This window comes from Oncorhynchus keta, chromosome 34 (genome assembly GCF_023373465.1).
Source record: "Oncorhynchus keta strain PuntledgeMale-10-30-2019 chromosome 34, Oket_V2, whole genome shotgun sequence".
Classification (NCBI taxonomy): domain Eukaryota; kingdom Metazoa; phylum Chordata; class Actinopteri; order Salmoniformes; family Salmonidae; genus Oncorhynchus; species Oncorhynchus keta.
The window spans coordinates 38,298,543-38,316,225 of record NC_068454.1 but is presented as its reverse complement, the minus strand read 5'-3'; the positions used below and the strand labels follow the sequence as shown (position 1 = coordinate 38,316,225).

General features: G+C 41.4%; 2 protein-coding genes and 1 pseudogene across 3 annotated transcripts; all 3 read left to right on the top strand.

The window, feature by feature from the left end:
• Positions 1 to 452: 452 nt before the first annotated feature.
• Positions 453 to 7,886, top strand: LOC118367089 (D-3-phosphoglycerate dehydrogenase-like). 2 transcript variants are annotated; one of them, XM_035750118.2, is made up of 12 exons: positions 453 to 738; positions 1,358 to 1,509; positions 1,649 to 1,714; positions 4,561 to 4,615; positions 4,791 to 4,889; positions 4,978 to 5,110; positions 5,187 to 5,335; positions 5,445 to 5,597; positions 6,337 to 6,475; positions 6,780 to 6,907; positions 7,033 to 7,249; positions 7,522 to 7,886. In XM_035750118.2, the coding sequence occupies exons 1-12, from the start codon at positions 601 to 603 to the stop codon at positions 7,674 to 7,676; spliced, it is 1,584 nt and encodes a 527-aa protein (XP_035606011.1). In that variant the 5' UTR covers positions 453 to 600; the 3' UTR covers positions 7,677 to 7,886. The 2 variants fall into 2 exon arrangements, with proteins under 2 accessions (XP_035606011.1, XP_035606012.1); XM_035750119.2 differs by lacking the exon at positions 453 to 738 and adding an exon at positions 1,036 to 1,201.
• Positions 7,887 to 9,386: 1,500 nt separating this feature from the next.
• LOC127914894 (kelch-like protein 23) lies at positions 9,387 to 10,859 on the top strand (annotated as a pseudogene).
• A 132-nt stretch (positions 10,860 to 10,991) lies between these two features.
• Positions 10,992 to 15,096, top strand: LOC118367086 (lupus La protein homolog B-like). The gene is made up of 12 exons (XM_035750114.2): positions 10,992 to 11,141; positions 12,305 to 12,368; positions 12,494 to 12,597; positions 12,730 to 12,904; positions 12,999 to 13,106; positions 13,185 to 13,288; positions 13,381 to 13,452; positions 13,531 to 13,573; positions 13,823 to 13,960; positions 14,054 to 14,240; positions 14,311 to 14,430; positions 14,551 to 15,096. Exons 2-12 carry the CDS (start codon positions 12,312 to 12,314, stop codon positions 14,643 to 14,645), a joined length of 1,203 nt encoding a protein of 400 aa, XP_035606007.1. The 5' UTR covers positions 10,992 to 11,141; positions 12,305 to 12,311; the 3' UTR covers positions 14,646 to 15,096.
• Positions 15,097 to 17,683: the final 2,587 nt, after the last annotated feature.

Here is a 17,683-nt window from a genome sequence, read left to right as displayed (position 1 = left end):
CTTGAGAAATCAGCTACGATTATATCACGTTTAGGAAAGGGAGGCATGCACAGAAATTAAATTGTTCTTCAGTTTCGAATAACATTTTCATTTAAAACTCAGTCAGCAGAATTGTATCACTACTATACAACATTGCCGGTTGATGATTGTATCGTATTTCTGGTCCGACAAGTTATATCAAAGTCATTTCTGTGGTTAAAGCAAAGATTGAAGATGAAGCGAGACATTTCACTCGCTGTTTAAATCTGGTTCATATAAATAAACTAAGCAGACCAGACCCAGCTGCTAATGCATTGGTGCCACCCTAAGCAGACAGGAACTGTGACCATTTATTTCAATAGTAAACGGCCTGAATGGGACATCTTAATTCATCCACCATTGTTGTAGCCTATCTATGCTTCTCTATCTATGGCCTCGTTGTTTCAGCATCCACGTCAGAAACTGGAGATGAGAAGAGGCGGGTTTACTGAATGGGGCAGTCCTTATCCGAAATGTTAATTCAAAACCAACTGAATTGAGAGCTTCTCAGTGTCTGTCCACCAGCAGTTTACATAAAGGTTCCCATCTGTGAAATTGTTCGTAGCTGTTGAGAACAGAAAAATGGCCCCAATATCCATTAAACGCATTTTAATCAGTGAAAGTGTTGATCCTTGTTGTAAGAAGATCCTGCAAGAAAATGGAATCCAAGTTACGGAGAAGCAAAACATGAGTAAGGATGACTTGATTGCAGAGATCAAGGTAGGGGTTTACATATTTTACTAATTTTGCATCCATTACATTTTTGTTGCACGATGTCTATCTAAAATGTGCAACAACCATTTCACAGTTGGTATCTAATTTATAATACGGAAAAAGTATATCGCGTTTAGTCATTTGTTGAATAACCTCGTGTCTCTGAAGTAACACGCAACGATTTCTGCGTTTCAGAAAACAGTATATTATTTAAATCCGTTGCAGTTTAGATGATAAAAGCAAGTCCTTGCTTGTGAGTTCCTCCTCTCTGGTGTCGATCATTAGTACCGCCTTCTTGGGAATCTGATGCAACTGCGCCAGAGATTTACAGATTTCCCTCGTTTGGCCGATTTTAATCACCAGGATCACATTTAGACCGGGGTTTTTTAAAATCTTTTCTACCTAGTACTTTGAAAAGTTGGACTATACATCAATTACACCAGCCCAAAGGCTGCTAATCTGACACCATGTAATGCTCAAATCAATAATTTCAATGAGTTTGATGCATGCACAAATTACAACTGTAAGGTCATAAATAACTTCTTCAAACTACTCCAATGAACAACAGACGATTGTCATGCAATGTCACTATGCAATTCATTTTGTCTGTTCATTCCCTCTCCAGGACTATGATGGCCTTGTCGTTAGATCTGCAACAAAGGTGACAGCTGATGTCATCAATGCTACTGGAAACCTCCAAATCATTGGAAGAGCTGGGACGGGCGTTGACAACGTGGATGTAGATGCTGCCACTAAAAAGGGCATCATTGTCATGAAGTAAGTGTAATTATTCAAAATAAATTATGAGTTTATGCATCAGTGTGTAGTTTCAATGCAGTTTTGTTTAAAATCAAATCACCACAGATCTGGCTTTTCCTTAAACAATAGACTATGGTGTACATTTATATTTTTTTAGCACACCAAGTGGCAACACCATCAGTGCTGCAGAGCTAACATGTACCCTTTTGATGAGCCTCTCAAGGTAAGACACTACAACAGATGAAAACAGAATACCTCTGTGTATTTCATTGCACTATACAGAAAGTATCCTGACCCCTTGACTCCTTCCACATTTTGTTAAATTACAGCCGTATTCTAAAAATGTAGCCTTTTTTCTTTCTACACACAATACCCCCTAAATGACACTGAAAACAGGTTGACATTTTTGCTAATGTATTAAAAATAAAAAACACCTTATTTACATAAGTATTCAGACCCTTTGCTATGAGACTTAATTGAGCTCAGGTGCATTGTTTTTCCATTGATAATCCTTGATGTTTCTTCAACTTGATTGGAGTCCACCAGTGGTAAATTCAACTGATTGGACATGATCTGGAAAGTTACACGCCTGTCCTAGATAAAGGTCCCACAGTTGACAGTATATGTCAGGGCAAAAACCAAACCATGAGGTCAAAGGAATTGTTTGAAGAGCTCCGAGACTTGATTGTGTCGTGGCACACATCTGGGTAAGGGTACCAAAAAATGTCTGCAGCATTGAAGGTGGCCAAGAAGAGTGGCCTCCATCATTCTTAAATGGAAGAGGTTTAGAACGACCAAGACTTCCTAGAGCTGGCTGCCTGGCCAGACTGAACAATTGGGGGAGAAGGGCCTTTGTCAGGGAGCTGACCAAGAACCCGATGGTCACTCGTGAGTGAGCTCCAGAGTTCCTCTGTGGAGATGGGAGAACCTTCCAGAAGGACAACCATCTCTGCAACACTCCACCAATCAGGCCTTTACGGTTGAGTGGCCAGACGGAAGGCACTCCTCAGAAGGAAAATGACAGCCCGCTTGGAATTTGCCAAAAGGCACCTGAAGACTCTGACCACAAGATTCTCTGGTCTGATATAACCAAGATTGAACTATTTCTGCCTGAATGCCAAGCATCTCATTTGGAGGAAACCTGGCACCATCCCTACGTTGAAGCACTGTGGTGGTTGCATCATGCTGTTGGGATGTGTTTCAGCGGCAGGGACTAGGAGACCAGTCCGGTTAAAGGGAAAGATGAACGGTGCAAAGTACAAAGTTCCTTGATGATAAACCTGCTCAGGACCTCAGACTGGGGTGAAGGTTCACCTTCCAACAGGACAATGCCCCTCAGCACACAGCCAAGACAACACAGGAGTGGCTTCGGGACAAGTCTATGAATGAGCTTGAGTGGCGCAGCCAGAGCCCGGACTTGAACCTGATCTAACATCTCTGGAGAGACCTGAAAATGGCTGTGCTGCGACGCTCCTCATCCAACCTGACAGCTTGAGAGGATCTGCAGAGAGGAATGGGAGAAACTCTCCATATACAGGTGTGCCAAGCTTGTAGCGTCATAACCAAGACTCGAGGCTGTAATAGCTGCCAAAGGTGCTTCAACAAAGTACTGCGTAAAGGGTCTGCATACTTATTTAAATTTGCTAACATTTCTAAAAACCTGTTTTTGCTTTGTCAATATGAAGTATTGTGTGTAGATTGAGGGATTATTTTTTTCTATTCATGTAAGAAAAGCTGTAAAGTAACAATGTGGAATAAGTCAACAGGTCTGTATACAGCGGGGCAAAAAAGTATTTAGTCAGCCACCAATTGTGCAAGTTCTCCCACTTAAAAAGATGAGAGGCCTGTAATTTTCATCATAGGTACACTTTAACTATGACAGACAAAATGAGAAGAAAAAAATCCAGAATCACATTATAGGATTTTTAATGAATTTATTTGCAAATTATGGTGGAAAATAAGTATTTGCTCACTGACAAACAAGCAAGATTTCTGGCTCTCACAGACCTGTAACTTCTTCTTTAAGAGGATCCTCTGTCCTCCACTCGTTACCTGTATTAATGGCACCTGTTTGAACTTGTTATCAGTATAAAAGACACCTGTCCACAACCTCAAACAGTCACACTCCAAACTCTACTATGGCCAAGACCAAAGAGCTGTCAAAGAACGGCAGAAACAAAATTGTAGACCTGCACCAGGCTTGGAAGACTAAATCTGCAATAGGTAAGCAGCTTGGTTTGAAGAAATCAACTGTGGGAGCAATTATTAGGAAATGGAAGACATACAAGACCACTGATAATCTCACTCGATCTGGGGCTCCAAGCAAGATCTCACCCCGTGGGGTCAAAATGATCACAAGAACGGTGAGAAAAAAATCCCAGAAGCACACGGGGGGACCTAGTGAATGACCTGCAGAGAGCTGGGACCAAAGTAACAAAGCCTACCATCAGCAAGGGCATTGAAGAGGAAACGTGGCTGGGTCTTTCAGCATGACAATGATCCCAAACACACCGCCCGGGCAACGAAGGAGTGGCTTCGTAAGAAGCATTTCAAGGTCCTGGAGTGGCCTAGCCAGTCTCCAGATGTCAACCCCATAGAAAATCTATGGAGGGAGTTGAAAGTCTGTGTTGCCCAGCAACAGCCCCAAAACATCACTGCTCTAGAGGAGATCTACATGGAGGAATGGGCCAAAATACCAGCAAGTGTGTGGAAACCTTGTGAAGACTTACAGAAAACGTTTGACCTCTGTCATTGCCAACAAAGGTTATATAACAAAGTATTGACAAACTTTTGTATTGACCAAATACTTATTTTCCACCATAATTTGCAAATAAATTCATTAAAAATCCTACAATGTGATTTTCTGGATTTCTTTTTGTCATTTTGTCTGTCATAGATGAAGTGTACATATGATAAATTACAGGCCGTATCTTTTTAAATGGGAGAACTTGCACAATTGGTGGCTGACTAAATACTTTTTCGCCCCACTGTACTTTCCGAATGCATTGTCCTTCTCATACTTTTACAGAAAAGTTTGATTAACTCCATTCAAAATCATTATCTTCCTAGACATGTGCCACAAGCAGCTATGTCCATGAAGGCAGGGAACTGGGATCGTAAAAAGGTTGAGTATTTTGCTTTCCCTCATGAGCAGTTTCAATTTGACACACAAAGCAATTACTGTCGCGTGGTCTACCCCAGCGTTCAGCCAGTCATCACTAATCAAATCTGATCTTTAAATCTGTGGAGTCTCACGTGCCTCAGGGACCTGGATCAAAGTTGTGTTAATGATTTCGCAGTTCATGGGTGCAGAGATGTATGGCAAAATACTTGGAATAGTTGGACTTGGAAGAATTGGAAAGGAAGTTGCCACCAGAATGCAGTCCTTTGGCATGAAGGTCAGTTCAAAATCCTGTGAAAAGTAAAAAGAATCTTTCAAAGCTGCCTACTGTAGTATTATCGTCAAACTGAATTTGCTTTCGACAGACCATCGGCTATGATCCAATCACTCCTCCTGAGGTGACTGCTACCTGGGGGGTGGATCAGATGTCCCTGGAACAGCTGTGGCCCCAGTGTGATTACATCACCGTCCACACGCCCCTCATGCCTTCTACAGCTGGTGAGTTTTACAGAAGTGTTATGGTACTGGAGGGTGAAAAGCGCTTTTCCACTTGAGGTAAAGTTGTTTCTCCTAGGACTACTGAACGACACCTCATTTGCTAAGTGCAAGAAAGGTGTCAAGGTCGTGAACTGTGCACGCGGGGGCATCATCGATGAGGATGCTCTCCTCAGAGCTTTGGAGTCTGGACAGTGTGGAGGGGCTGGCCTCGATGTTTTTGTTGAGGCAAGAATATCACAACTTAAACCACCCAAACATTAAGTTCCATTTTGGTATTACTTGTCTACCCCTGTATTGACATTCACTAACATCATGGTATTCCATTCTTTCCCAGGAACCCCCAAAGAACCGTGCCCTGGTGAACCATCCCAATGTGATTAGCTGTCCTCATTTGGGTGCCAGTACAAAAGAGGCCCAGGCACGCTGTGGACAGGACATCGCTCTGCAGATTGTGGACATGGTGATGGGCAAGGGCTTGGTTGGAGCAGTGAGTATAAGGGCACAGGGTGAGACCCAGATGCAGACACGGGAGGCAGATGGTTCAAGTCTCTGATATTTATTATAATCTAAGGGGCAGGCAAGAGAACGGTCGTGGACAGGTAAAAGATCATAACCAGGTCAGAGTCCAGGAGGTACAGAGTGGCAGGCAGGCTCAAGGTCAGGCAGGTGGGTTCAGAGTCAAGGCAGGCAAGGGTAAAAACTGGGGGGACTAGCAAAAGAACCAATCGAAAGAGCACTGAAAAACACGCTGCTTGACAAGATGATCGGGGAACACTGAAATAAATACCGGGGACGGTTGACACCTGGAGTTGAGTGCAGACAATCACAAAGACAGGTGAAACCGATCAGGGCGTGGCAGTGAGTTCTACACTTTTCTATTACGGTCAAGCAAATGCCTATTGGTGACCAATTCTAATGGGTTCTTTCTTTGATGGTTTCACTGTTGCAAGAGTTTTAAAAGAAGAACTGCTTTCAGACCTTGAAAACAATGTAACCCTCAAAGTTGTTCAAAGTATTCTGATGGTTACATTGCAAGAATGTATATTCAATATTGAGTCATACTTGGCAACACAAATAGTTTTCCACGTGAAGTGTTGTAAAACCGGTTGCCTTACTTGTGAAATTTCATAGGGGAAAAACAATGCAGCTCAATACAGTAGATCTTGATTATCTTAATGAAGCACAAACCACATTTGATTGGTCACATTACATGTGTGTGTGTGCAGGTGAATGCCCAGGTTTTGGCAAGCACATTCTCCCCTGGGTCTCACCAGTGGATCAAACTTGGAGAGGCCTTAGGAGTTGTGCTGAAATCATGCACCACCTCTAAACAGCCCTTCAGCCAAGTCCAAATCACAACTCAAGGTAAGCACTGCAAGGCATTGGACTGTCCTTATATTCTTCAATTGCTTAATTTTTTTTCTGAAATTGCTGAACAGGCTTGATAAATTGAAATTTTACGGGAAAGCCTGTCAACATTTCATAACCAGTCTTCTCAGATCAGTGATTGGAAGGGAGAGACTTTGGATGCCATTCTGGCAAACGGGTATTAGGGGCAGGTTGTGTTGTGCTCTTTGGTTTGTCTCCCCCTTGTGGTATAATCTTGTAGTGGTATAATCTTGTATATCAAACTGAACGTGGTTTCTTTTTTGTTATTATCACAAACTAGGAGACTGCTTGAACGGTTCCTCTGGTTACATGACTTCAGCAGTGATGGTTGGATTACTTACTGATGTTTCCAAGAGTTGCCCCAACCTGGTCAATTCACTGACCCTGGCCAAGGAATCTGGAATCAAGGTAAAATGGCCCGCATTGACACTTGGCTAAAGGTCATATTCTGTTAATAACTTGTGTAATAGAGTAATTTATTAATGTCTTGAGTAACAAGATTATTTATCAGATTGACTGTTTTTAAATCTCAGGTAACCAGAAATCACAGTGAGGGTCTGACTCAAGGTGCATGTGAGGTTGAGATCTCTGTCAACGGCTCCAGCTACAGAGCTACTGGTTCAGTCCAGGGAGGTGCACCAGTCTTGTTGGAGCTGAACCACAGCGTGTTCCGACAGCCTGTCTCTCTCACTGGCAACCTGCTGTTCTTAAAGGCCGCGGCTTCTCCTCAGCTCCTGCCCTCTGTAACCGGTGAGAAATGAATTTGACATTGTAACCTCACGATTGACTTATCGAGATCATAGGAGCTATAATCCCTCTATGCAGCACCAGGTATGGCCCTTTCTCCGCTACTTGAATGATACAAATTTTCAGTATGCAGTCTTAACCCATACGTTTTCTGCCTTCAGGATGTGTTTACACTGAACTAGCACTTGACAGCAAGCTTCTCTCCAGCTCTAAATGGCAGATGACCAAAATAACTTAATTTATTTTAAAAGGGCTCTTTCCCACTCTTTCCTCAGGTTTGCTGGCCACGGCAGGGGTGGAAATGGAGTCATTCAGTGCCCCGGCAGCTCGTAGTGGAGATCAGTGGTATTGTGTGGGGTTATCCTCTCTCTTGGGGGACCTTGGTGCTTTAAAACCTTTAGTGAAAGAAGCAGCACAGCTCTCTGTGTAAATGGCAGTGAGATCATTGTTACAATGCTGAGGGACCAGTAGAGCATTCCAATGTCTAACATTTTAATTAATCAAAATGGTTTCTTGGCGTTTTAACATTGCAATACTTGGTTTACAACACAAATGCGTATAAGTTACTAAAAATGCACCTCTGTCATTTCTATTGTAGAGATGCTGGCTATATGTAATAAATAATCAAATTGTTACATTATTACACTGGTTTATATTTTGTTGTATTCTCTATTTGCCTGTTTTTGGTATATGTTCTCAATGAAAACACACCAGGAGGAGGGTAGCTGAAATGGGGAAACAAAAAACAACTCCGCTCAACCTGCCAATAAACTCGAATGCATTTGCTGTGCATCCTTGGTTTCTATGGTGACTAGTCTATTACTAGTATTTGGTATTCCCTTGGGTGCAATACATTTAGTAGATGTTGTGTTAGACTACCAGCCTCTTAGTAATTTAGATTTTTTTTAAACAACAAAAAAAAAACATTTTAAACCGTGAAGGTTGAAGTCAAATTTCCATCACTTAGATGATTCTACGTCGTAGTGAGGTTGTAAACCACAATTGGTGTTAGTCAAGGTTTGACGTCGAGCTTGTTCATGGCACCACTACAATCTCGTGTTAGACTATGCAATCTAAATCCATATTCGGCTAAAACGTCCAATGGGAAGTGGTTATTTGCAGTGGGGGGAAATCCTCAATTAAATTTAAATAGGCTGCCAACCATATTGTTTAGGTTCACTTGTGGTATTGGAGTCTCCTTGTGCGCATCGATGCTGTGTCTAGCTCGGCTCATTCTGCATGGTAGGAGAATGCGTGTCCAGGAAATAACTGGAATGCTAATAATAAAGCTAAGCAGACTGCTTTAGTTTATCTGGGAAGCTGACTGGGGTAATATGGAGCAGGATGCACAAGAAGAGCGGGAAGAGAATCTGACAGGTATGCTGCCACGGTCCTGAGCTAATTTAAGGTAACCCTCTGCGAGTCCTCGTCAGAGCGCTCAAACAAAAGCTCTCCGAGCGCCGGTTTAGTACAGAAAGTGCCACTATATGGTGGAAATGTAAGCGTGAACGAGGAACTGTTGTGTTGAAGATTAATGATTGGAATCGAATGATTTAGGAATATGAAGTTGTGTGCTGCTGATTATGACATACTTACATTTCCCGTCCTCGTAGCCTACTCATGCGTGGATAGATATAAATAGCCCTAATGTTTTAGCCTATGTTTGTAATAGTGTGACTGTACAGATGACTTTAGTTTTTTTCCCAAATGTTCTCAGGCTTGTTGAATTAATGGGACACCAGAAATAAACACCCCAGAGGAAAATAAAGCTATATTTATGACTTTTGCGGCAGCCGAATGAGCAATTGGATGCGCTTTAAGAATTCTACATAGGTGACATTCACACATATCACCCTACAATGGGCCACAGGACAAGTCTTTCACTGTCACAAGGCAGCTTTGTCAGCTCACCACTCTTATTTTTAAAGTCATGTTCACAGCTGACATGACCTCTTCAAACTGACTGGGATTGATTATGAACTTCTGAGTGCTTTGGTGAACTACATATACACTTCCAGGGTGAGCATCACTGAGACAAATGTATAGAGCCTGCCAGAGGCAGCAGACCTACAGTTAAACTCTGAAGACTGCTTGCTAGGACTTCCTTATACGCTTCCTGGATGTGGACAACTGCCTGGGAATGCACTCTTTTGCTGTGCTGCACATCTGCCCTGAGTGGGAGGCACGAAGGGTAATATTCATACAACAGAAGTTCTTAGAGGTGGACTACGACAAGCTGAGTTCAGTCAACGTATGGAACAAGAAGGTTCTCCTCGATGCTGTGGTCAAATGGCTCACCCATTTGTCCGTTTTACATGGTTGTCTGGGCAACTGATTCTCAGCCATTGACCTGTAAATAATGATTTAAGTTATTCTGCACATTCAGATAACATGAACAATATTTCACTGAGTACTAATGAAATCATTATTGCTTTGTTGTGTTCCGCTGTTCACTCTTCTTGACAAAAGGCTTCCTCTTTGAAAGGTTTAGGAAATGCCACTGCTTGTGTCGTAAATGGCACAATATTTGTGACCGGGGGCCACTGTGGAACCAGAGGAGGTAGCACCTATGAAAATATTCAGGCCTACAAGCCAGACATCAATGAGTGGATCATTGTCACAATAACTCCTCATCTAGGTATGACACATTTCAAAGGAAATGGACATATATTTTCATTTGTATGGAATATATTTAGTCAGGAAATCTAAATCTGTCTTTATGCTTTCAGAGTATGGCCTGTGCTCTGTTTCTCTGAACAACAAGCTGTACTTGGGAGGACAGACTAGGATGACATCCAGAGAGAGATGTGTGGAGGCAGTTGTCAATGATGAAGGAGAGGATTGAGTGTGGTGCTGTAGTGATCAATGTCTACATCTATGTGACTGGGGGATATTCCTATTCAAAGGGGACGTATCTGCAGAGCATTGAGAAGTATGACCCTGAGCTGGACACCTGGGAGGTTGTGGGAAACCCCCCCCCAGCCCAGCATGCACAGGGCTGCATTTGGATTTACAGTGTGTTGTGTCTTTGAATGTACTTTTACAACAAACCTCAACTAAATCGCATGGATGCAAGTCCTTTGTGCCATACTGATCATGTGTGACAGGTGCTAAGAATCTTTATACAAAAAGTCACATTATTTAGAGCATATTTATAACCATTTGGCCAAAAACAAATGTTCAGTGACAAATGACTGCTGCTGGTTTAATATTACAATAATAGCACATAATTTTCAATCCACTTACATTGAATGGCTTCTAACACTGGTTGTCATGCACTTTAACACTACCATTTGTGTACTTTTATACTGGTTAACCTGATAAAGCACTGATATGCACAAATGAACCGTTTTTAAACAAATCTCTACACTTGAAGCACAAATGTCACCAGGTGGGTATCAACCTTACATCTAAATCTTAGGGTTTGGGGTATGCAAAATTAATCCGTTTTCAAATGTGGAGACATCGGATTATGAATGTTTTAAAAAAATGAACTAAAACAACTGTTTTGTGGCTGATTGATGCGCTTCATGCACCCGATTTTACTTGATAAATGTAACGTCCATCTACAAGATGGTGCACATAGATGCGGTGGTTGTATGTTCATTGATTTCGTAGAGTGTGATGTGTGAATTCTGCCTACTGTCCAAATATTTTCTAACAAATCAATTAACACGTGTAAATAAAAATACAATATTTACCAAAACCTTTGACCGTAAGGTACATCCGCAGCAGTCAGGCGGCGCTGTAGCCCCGGCTGCAGTGCACAAAGACATTTGTTTTGGCCCTCAATATTCTCCGTAGAACGTGCTTGCTTGCCAACTTGATTAAGTAGTGTGGTAGAAAGTCTTCTGAAGCACCAGCATCTCTGCAGGTAGCAGGTCAATTTATCACAGTAAGTAAATCTGTTACAATTTAACAGCGGTAGATGTTTATATACAATGCACTTTATTTGGTAAAGAACCGCCCTATCTTGTATGTTTGAGGTCTGTGGAGAAAATAAGCAGTTGATCGCTAGCAAGCTAACGAGTTAGCACAGTTCGTGTGGCCAGAGAGGAAGAGGCGAAGCGAGATCATTTACTCTGCCTAAAATCGGTCCACGAAAATAAGACAACGAATGACAATGAATGTCGAATTTGGTCAACAACAAATTTAATTGGTAATTTACTACGCGATGCATATTTGATCAAATAGAAGTTTCATAATGGTTAGTTTTTTAATAATCCATTGATCTAAGTGGTCGTACGTGGCATTTCGGAAACTTTGAAAAAACGACTTTATATCGGAGGCGTGTGAACAACAGGCAGAACTATCTTCCCTCGTTGGTTAGAATGGACCCAACTGATATCGCCGCCTGCCTGCCTCCCATATTTGAGGACATGTATTTCCATTGTTAGTATTGTCACTCGACTATCTTGTCCATGTAAGATCATCTTTGATATAAGTACGCGTTGGACTCACTGTAAACTGCCCTTTTAGGTACTTGTTTGAATTGAGGCTGTTACTGTAACTACTAGGAAACGAAAATACTTCATATAGTATGGACATTATATAATGGTTGGGAAACATGACTGTCTTTAGCCAGGAGTGTGAACGTGGGTAACGCTTCGATCACACCGACAGTGATATGCATTTTGGTACACCAGCATTCACATTATTAATGTCCAATGAAACGCTGCGTTTGCGTTGCAGTGCGTTGGGCGTGGTGCGTATGTTGGATTTATCGAACGTATGCGTCAAACTATGCGTAGAGGGCTTGACAGAAATGGTAGCACAAGGTGAATGTTGAACTTTTGTTGCGTACATAACTGATTTGCCTAGTTAAATTAAAAATACATATCCAGATGATGCTGCGTACTATTTCTCGCAAAAAACTGCTGTTGTGTTCGGAGCTTAAGTAAAAGCTTTTCTCAATGCATATGCATTGCGCATACAGGTCCGTTGTGTAATTAGCTGACATTGCTAGTACTTGTATCTAAAGCATTTCCCATTTGGTTACTGTTGCTTATTGATTTGTCACATTTTGATCTAGTAATTGTCTGACTTCTTTTTTTTCAGACACATCATGGCAGAAAATCAAGCAATGTCTGAAATTGAGAAGAAGGTGGCAAGACAGATTGAGGTATATTGTCATAGCAAAATGTATTCTACTGTAGCTGTACAACCAAAGCTGGTGGTATTATAATGACAGCTAACCTGGATAGTGCTGGACATCCCTGATTGACATGTTTTTCTTTATCTTCAAAGTACTACTTTGGTGATCACAACCTTCCAAGAGACAAGTTCCTCAAAGAACAGTTGCAGCTCGATGATGGCTGGGTGACCCTGGAGACTATGCTGAAGTTTAACAGGTTTGTGCAATTTACTTTTATTTGTTCAATTGGAATTTGGGACTTAATTCAGCTACATTGTTTTTATTTGTTTGTTTTTTTAGATTAGTTGCTAGCTATAACATGATTCCTAACTCTCCCCTCTATTTTCAGACTGAAATGTTTGACAACCGATCCCAACGTAATTGTTGAGTCTCTGAAAAAATCCAAGACTGGCCTTTTGGAAATGAGTGAGGATAAAACAAAAATCAGGAGAATTTCAAGCAAGCCTTTACCAGAACTGAATGACGAGTACAAAGATACCCTCAAACACAAATCTGTGTACATTGTAAGTTGGGTTTTCCAATATTTGAGATGCCACTGATTTGAGATCTTACAGCTGTTTTGGAGCTCTGTGTCAAACATGTTCTATGATCTCCCAGAAAGGTTTTCCATTGGAGACGACTCTTGATGAAATTGATGGGTGGCTGAAAGGAAAAGGCGTCATAGAAAACATTCAGATGAGACGAAACTTGCAAAAGAAGTTCAAGGTAATGTGGCAAGAGATGTCCCCCCAGTTAAGATTGAAATGTTTAATAAAAACACACAGCATCTCCATCCATGTTCAGGGCTCCGTGTTCCTGACTTTCGACACGGAAGAAGTATCAAAGCAGTTCCTTGGACGCACAGACACCAAATCATTCAAAGAAAATGAAATGATTGTACTGTCAAGGTATGTGGAGGCTTGGCTACCATTGCCACGTCTCTAAGATGACCTATTGATACTGGTGAAAAAATGTATATTAACTCTGCTCTTGTTTTCAGAGAGGACTACCATGCAAAGAAAGCAGAGGATAGAAAACAGTTCAAAGCGGAGGCAAAGGCTAAAGCTAAACAGTGAGCACATTACTGACACTTAATAATGTTATTTTTTGTCTTATGGTAAAGTAAATTGTGCAAAATTAACTTTTATAGAGACAAGGACGAAAAACAAAAACATGCAGAGGAAGAGGAAATGGTAAGATCTATGGAAGTGCTATACTAAATCATTGTATGTTTTGAAGGGGGTCGTCTTCATTTGGACTAAACATTTTGAAACGGGCGTCTGTTCTTATTGGGCTAGTTTGTGTAGTACCCCCTCCAATTCAAGATTATTTTTCTCCTGTTTGTTCATATTGAACAGGACCCTTCTGTATTGTTTTTCTTCCCAAATCAGGGAGGTTTAAAGTTGCTCACTAGTGGTGCTCTGCTTTATTTTGCATTGCAGAAATCTCTGGACGAGCAGACCGGATGCCTGCTGAAGTTCTCAGGCAATCTTGATAGTGTTTCAAGAGAGGACTTTCATGAGGTTTTCTCAGGTCATGGTCAAATCAAATGGATTGATTTCATCAGGGGTGCCAAAGAGGCAAGAATTGCAATGTAATAAACTATTTGAACCACCCTTCAATTACACAAATTAAGTTGGCATAGGAAATAATGATCAATTATTATTTTAAAGGGTACCATCCTCTTCAGAGTGAGTGCTAAGGAAGCTTTTGATAAGGCCAAAGAAGCAAATGGAGGAAATTTGAAAATTAAAGACAAAGATGTTACTTGGGAGGTGGTGGAGGGAGATGCTGAGAGGGAAACTCTGAAAAAGATAATTGAAGATCAACAGGAATCTCTCAACAAACAAAGAGGCAGAGGTAACTGATTTCGGGGGGGGGTGATATTTCCTGTCTGATTTGATGGAACATTTCCTTTCGCTCTTTACAGGTGGCCGGAAATCAGGTGGGAGAGGGGGGCGAGGAGGACGAAGGGACAGGGGTGGACGTGATGGCAAATCACACTACCAAGGCAGAAAGACCAAATTTGATGATGGCGATAATGATGAAGGTAAGAGCAGTTATGTTAGGATTCTGGTGAGACAAATGTCTACCAATCTTCAATGAGAAAATAAACATTGAAACAATTGAGTATGTAATATTTTCCTTTTAACTTACATTTCTCCAATAGCACCTCCTAGTCCAAAGAAGCGAGCACTGGCAGGAGCGGACAAAGACGCTGATGCTCCAGCTGCAAAGGTTGCCAAAACTCCGAATGGTTCTTAGAAATGATATCTACTGCACATCTCAATGAAATATTGTATTTGAAAAGAAACTAACTGAAAACAGAACAACTTTATTCCATTCCAGTGGAGGCTTCAAGAGAACTGTTGACAGTTCACCCCTGATGTCAACCTAGAAAACAATTTGTAATGCAAATGGAAACGGTACATTTCTACCCTGAACATAATTTCTTTTTTTTAATGGGTTTGTCTTATTTAATATGGATTTAATTTGTTGACTGCGTCTGAACATTTAATTTCAACAGGAGTGTATTATGCTTGTTCATCACCTCCGTACGAAGATGTGCATGTCAATAGAAAGTTGTTAATCAGTGCCATTAAATTTTTCCTCAATTATTTTAATCGTGTATACTGTTCAATCCTAAAGCCCAGATCTAGGTTCTTCCTAATTTACTTTTGTGAATAGCCAATAAAATGTTATTTTTAAATTGACAGACTTTTGTTAACATTGCCCCTTAACGATGTAGATTTTTGGAACTTGTAGGACGCTGGCAAGTCACATCTTAGCTCTGTCAAGGAGAGAAACACGGGTAGGATCGATTTGTATACTTGTTCGGCATTTGTTACCTGCTATTCCTAAGTTATACTCTTTTGTCACTTGCTTTCTTCTGTATGTGCTGAAATTCTGCAAAAAGAGAAATTGGACAACCACTTATGACAGAAGTTGGAGTACTACACCACAATTGAGTGTTCTGACAACTTACATCTTGTGTTGATGTTTTGTGACAGGAATATACTGCTGTCATTACCATAGTTAAAGCGGTCCTCAAACTGCATGTCCAAACAATTTTTTTAGAAAGCGATCAAGTTTTCTCAACTTTTTATATTTGAAGGGAGAACTTGCCGTGGTTGTGTTTGGTACCAAACGGGGGATTCATTATCACAGTGTCATATTCCTTGGCATATCCATGGGCTCTCAGGAAACGCATGTTACACTGGATCAGGTCTTAGAATATCTCCAGTGTATCGTCAATGTCAAACCCAACAAACAAACTAAGAACAAGGCGAGTGGTTAGATAAAAACTGAAAAGTTATAGTGGAGTATTTTCTTACCCTGCATCAAGCATTGCTGCACCAATGTTAAGAACTCCGCATCCCAAATCTGCAACCAATTTGCCTTTGTCATGTGTTGTGGATTGTATAAAGCATATTTTATTTAACCAGACTGGTCAGTTAAGTAGAAACTCTTATTTACAACGACGGCCTGGAAAAAGGCCTCCTGCGAGGAGTCTGAATGAAGAGATTGAGAACTGCCCAGTTTGTGTGTTGCAGCTCGTTCAGTCGCTAGCTGCAGCAAACTGAAATTAGTGACCCATGGATGTGTGTGTGTGTGTGTGTGTGTTTTGGGTACATTTAACATAATGTGACTGGCAGAACGGGTGTACATGCTTAAAGGAGAAATGTAAATTACTTTAAAGTTAGATTGGAATTTTGTTGGAATTGAAATTGCTTTGCCAACAAATTTGGGAAGAGCCAGTAGCGGAGGTTTTGGCAGATCTAAATGGAATGCCGATATGGATGCTTCTGAAGTTGACATTACAGCTTGGCTAATGGGAAAATGCTGCCATACAGTGGATTCGGAAAGTATTCAGACCACTTTTTCCACATTTGGTTACAGCTTTATTTAAAATGGATTCAATTGTTTTTTTCCCCCCTCAATCTACACTACCCCATAATGACAAAGCAAAACCAGGCAAATATATTACAAATTAAAAACCTATGTAAATGTAATATTTAAGTATTCAGACCCTTTACTCAGTTTGAAGCACCTTTGGCAGCCTCGAGTCTTGGTTATGATGCAACAATATTAGCACACCTGGATTTGGGAAGTTACTCCCATTCTTCTCTGCAGATCCTCTCAACCTCTGTCAAGTTGGATGGGGAGTGATGCTGCAGAGCTATTTTCAGGTCTCTCCAGAGATGTTCGATCAGGTTCAATTTCGGGCTCTGGCTAGGCCACTCAAGGATATTCAGAGAATCCCGAAGCCACTCCTGCATTGTCTTGGCTGTATGCTTAGGGTTGTTGTCCTGTTGGAAGGTGAACCTAAACCCCAGTCTGAGGTCCTGAGCTCTCTGGAGCAAGATTTCATCAAAGATCTCTGTACTTTGTGCCGTTCATCTTTCCCTCAATCCTGACTAGTCTCCCAGTCGCTGCCGCTGAAAAACAACCCTGCAGCATGATACTGCCACTAACATGCTTCCTCGTAGGGACGGTGCCAGGTTTTCTCCAGATATGACGCTTGGCATTCAGGCCAAATAATTCAATTTTGGTTTCATCAGACCATACATAGACTCTTGTTTCTCATGGTCCTTTGGGTGCCTTTTGGCAAACCCAAGCAGGCTGTCTTGAGGAGTGGCTTCCGTCTGGCCACTCTACTACCATAAAGGCCTGATTGGTGAAGTGCTGCCTAGATGGTTGTCCATCTGGAAAGTTCTCCCATTTCCACAGACGAGCTCTGTCAGGGTGACCATCGGGTTCTTGGTCACTTTCCTGACCAAGGCCCTTCTCCCCCGATTGCTCAGTTTGGCCGGGCGGCCAGCTCTAGGAAGAACCTTGGTGGTTCCAAACTTCTTCCATTTAAGAATGATGGAGGCCACTGTTCTTAGGAACCTTCAATGCTGCAGACATTTTTTGGTACCCTTCCCTAGATCTGTGTCTCGTCACAATCCTGTCTACGGACAATTCCTTCGACCTCATGGCTTGGTTTTTGCTCAGACATGCACTGTCGACTGTGAGACCTTACGGTATATAGACAGGTGTGTGCCTTTCAATTGAATTGACCACAGGTGGATTCCAATCAAGTTGTAGAAACTTCTCAAGAATGATCAATGGAAACAGTGTGTACCTGAGCTAAATTTCGAGTATCATAGCAAAGAATCTGAATACTAAGTAAATAAGATATTTCTGTTTATTATTTTGTATAAATTTGCAAAAATGTCTACCTGTTTTTGCTTTGACATTACAGGGTGTGTGTGTGTGTGTGTTTTTTTTATTTTTTTTATTGAATACATTTTAGAATA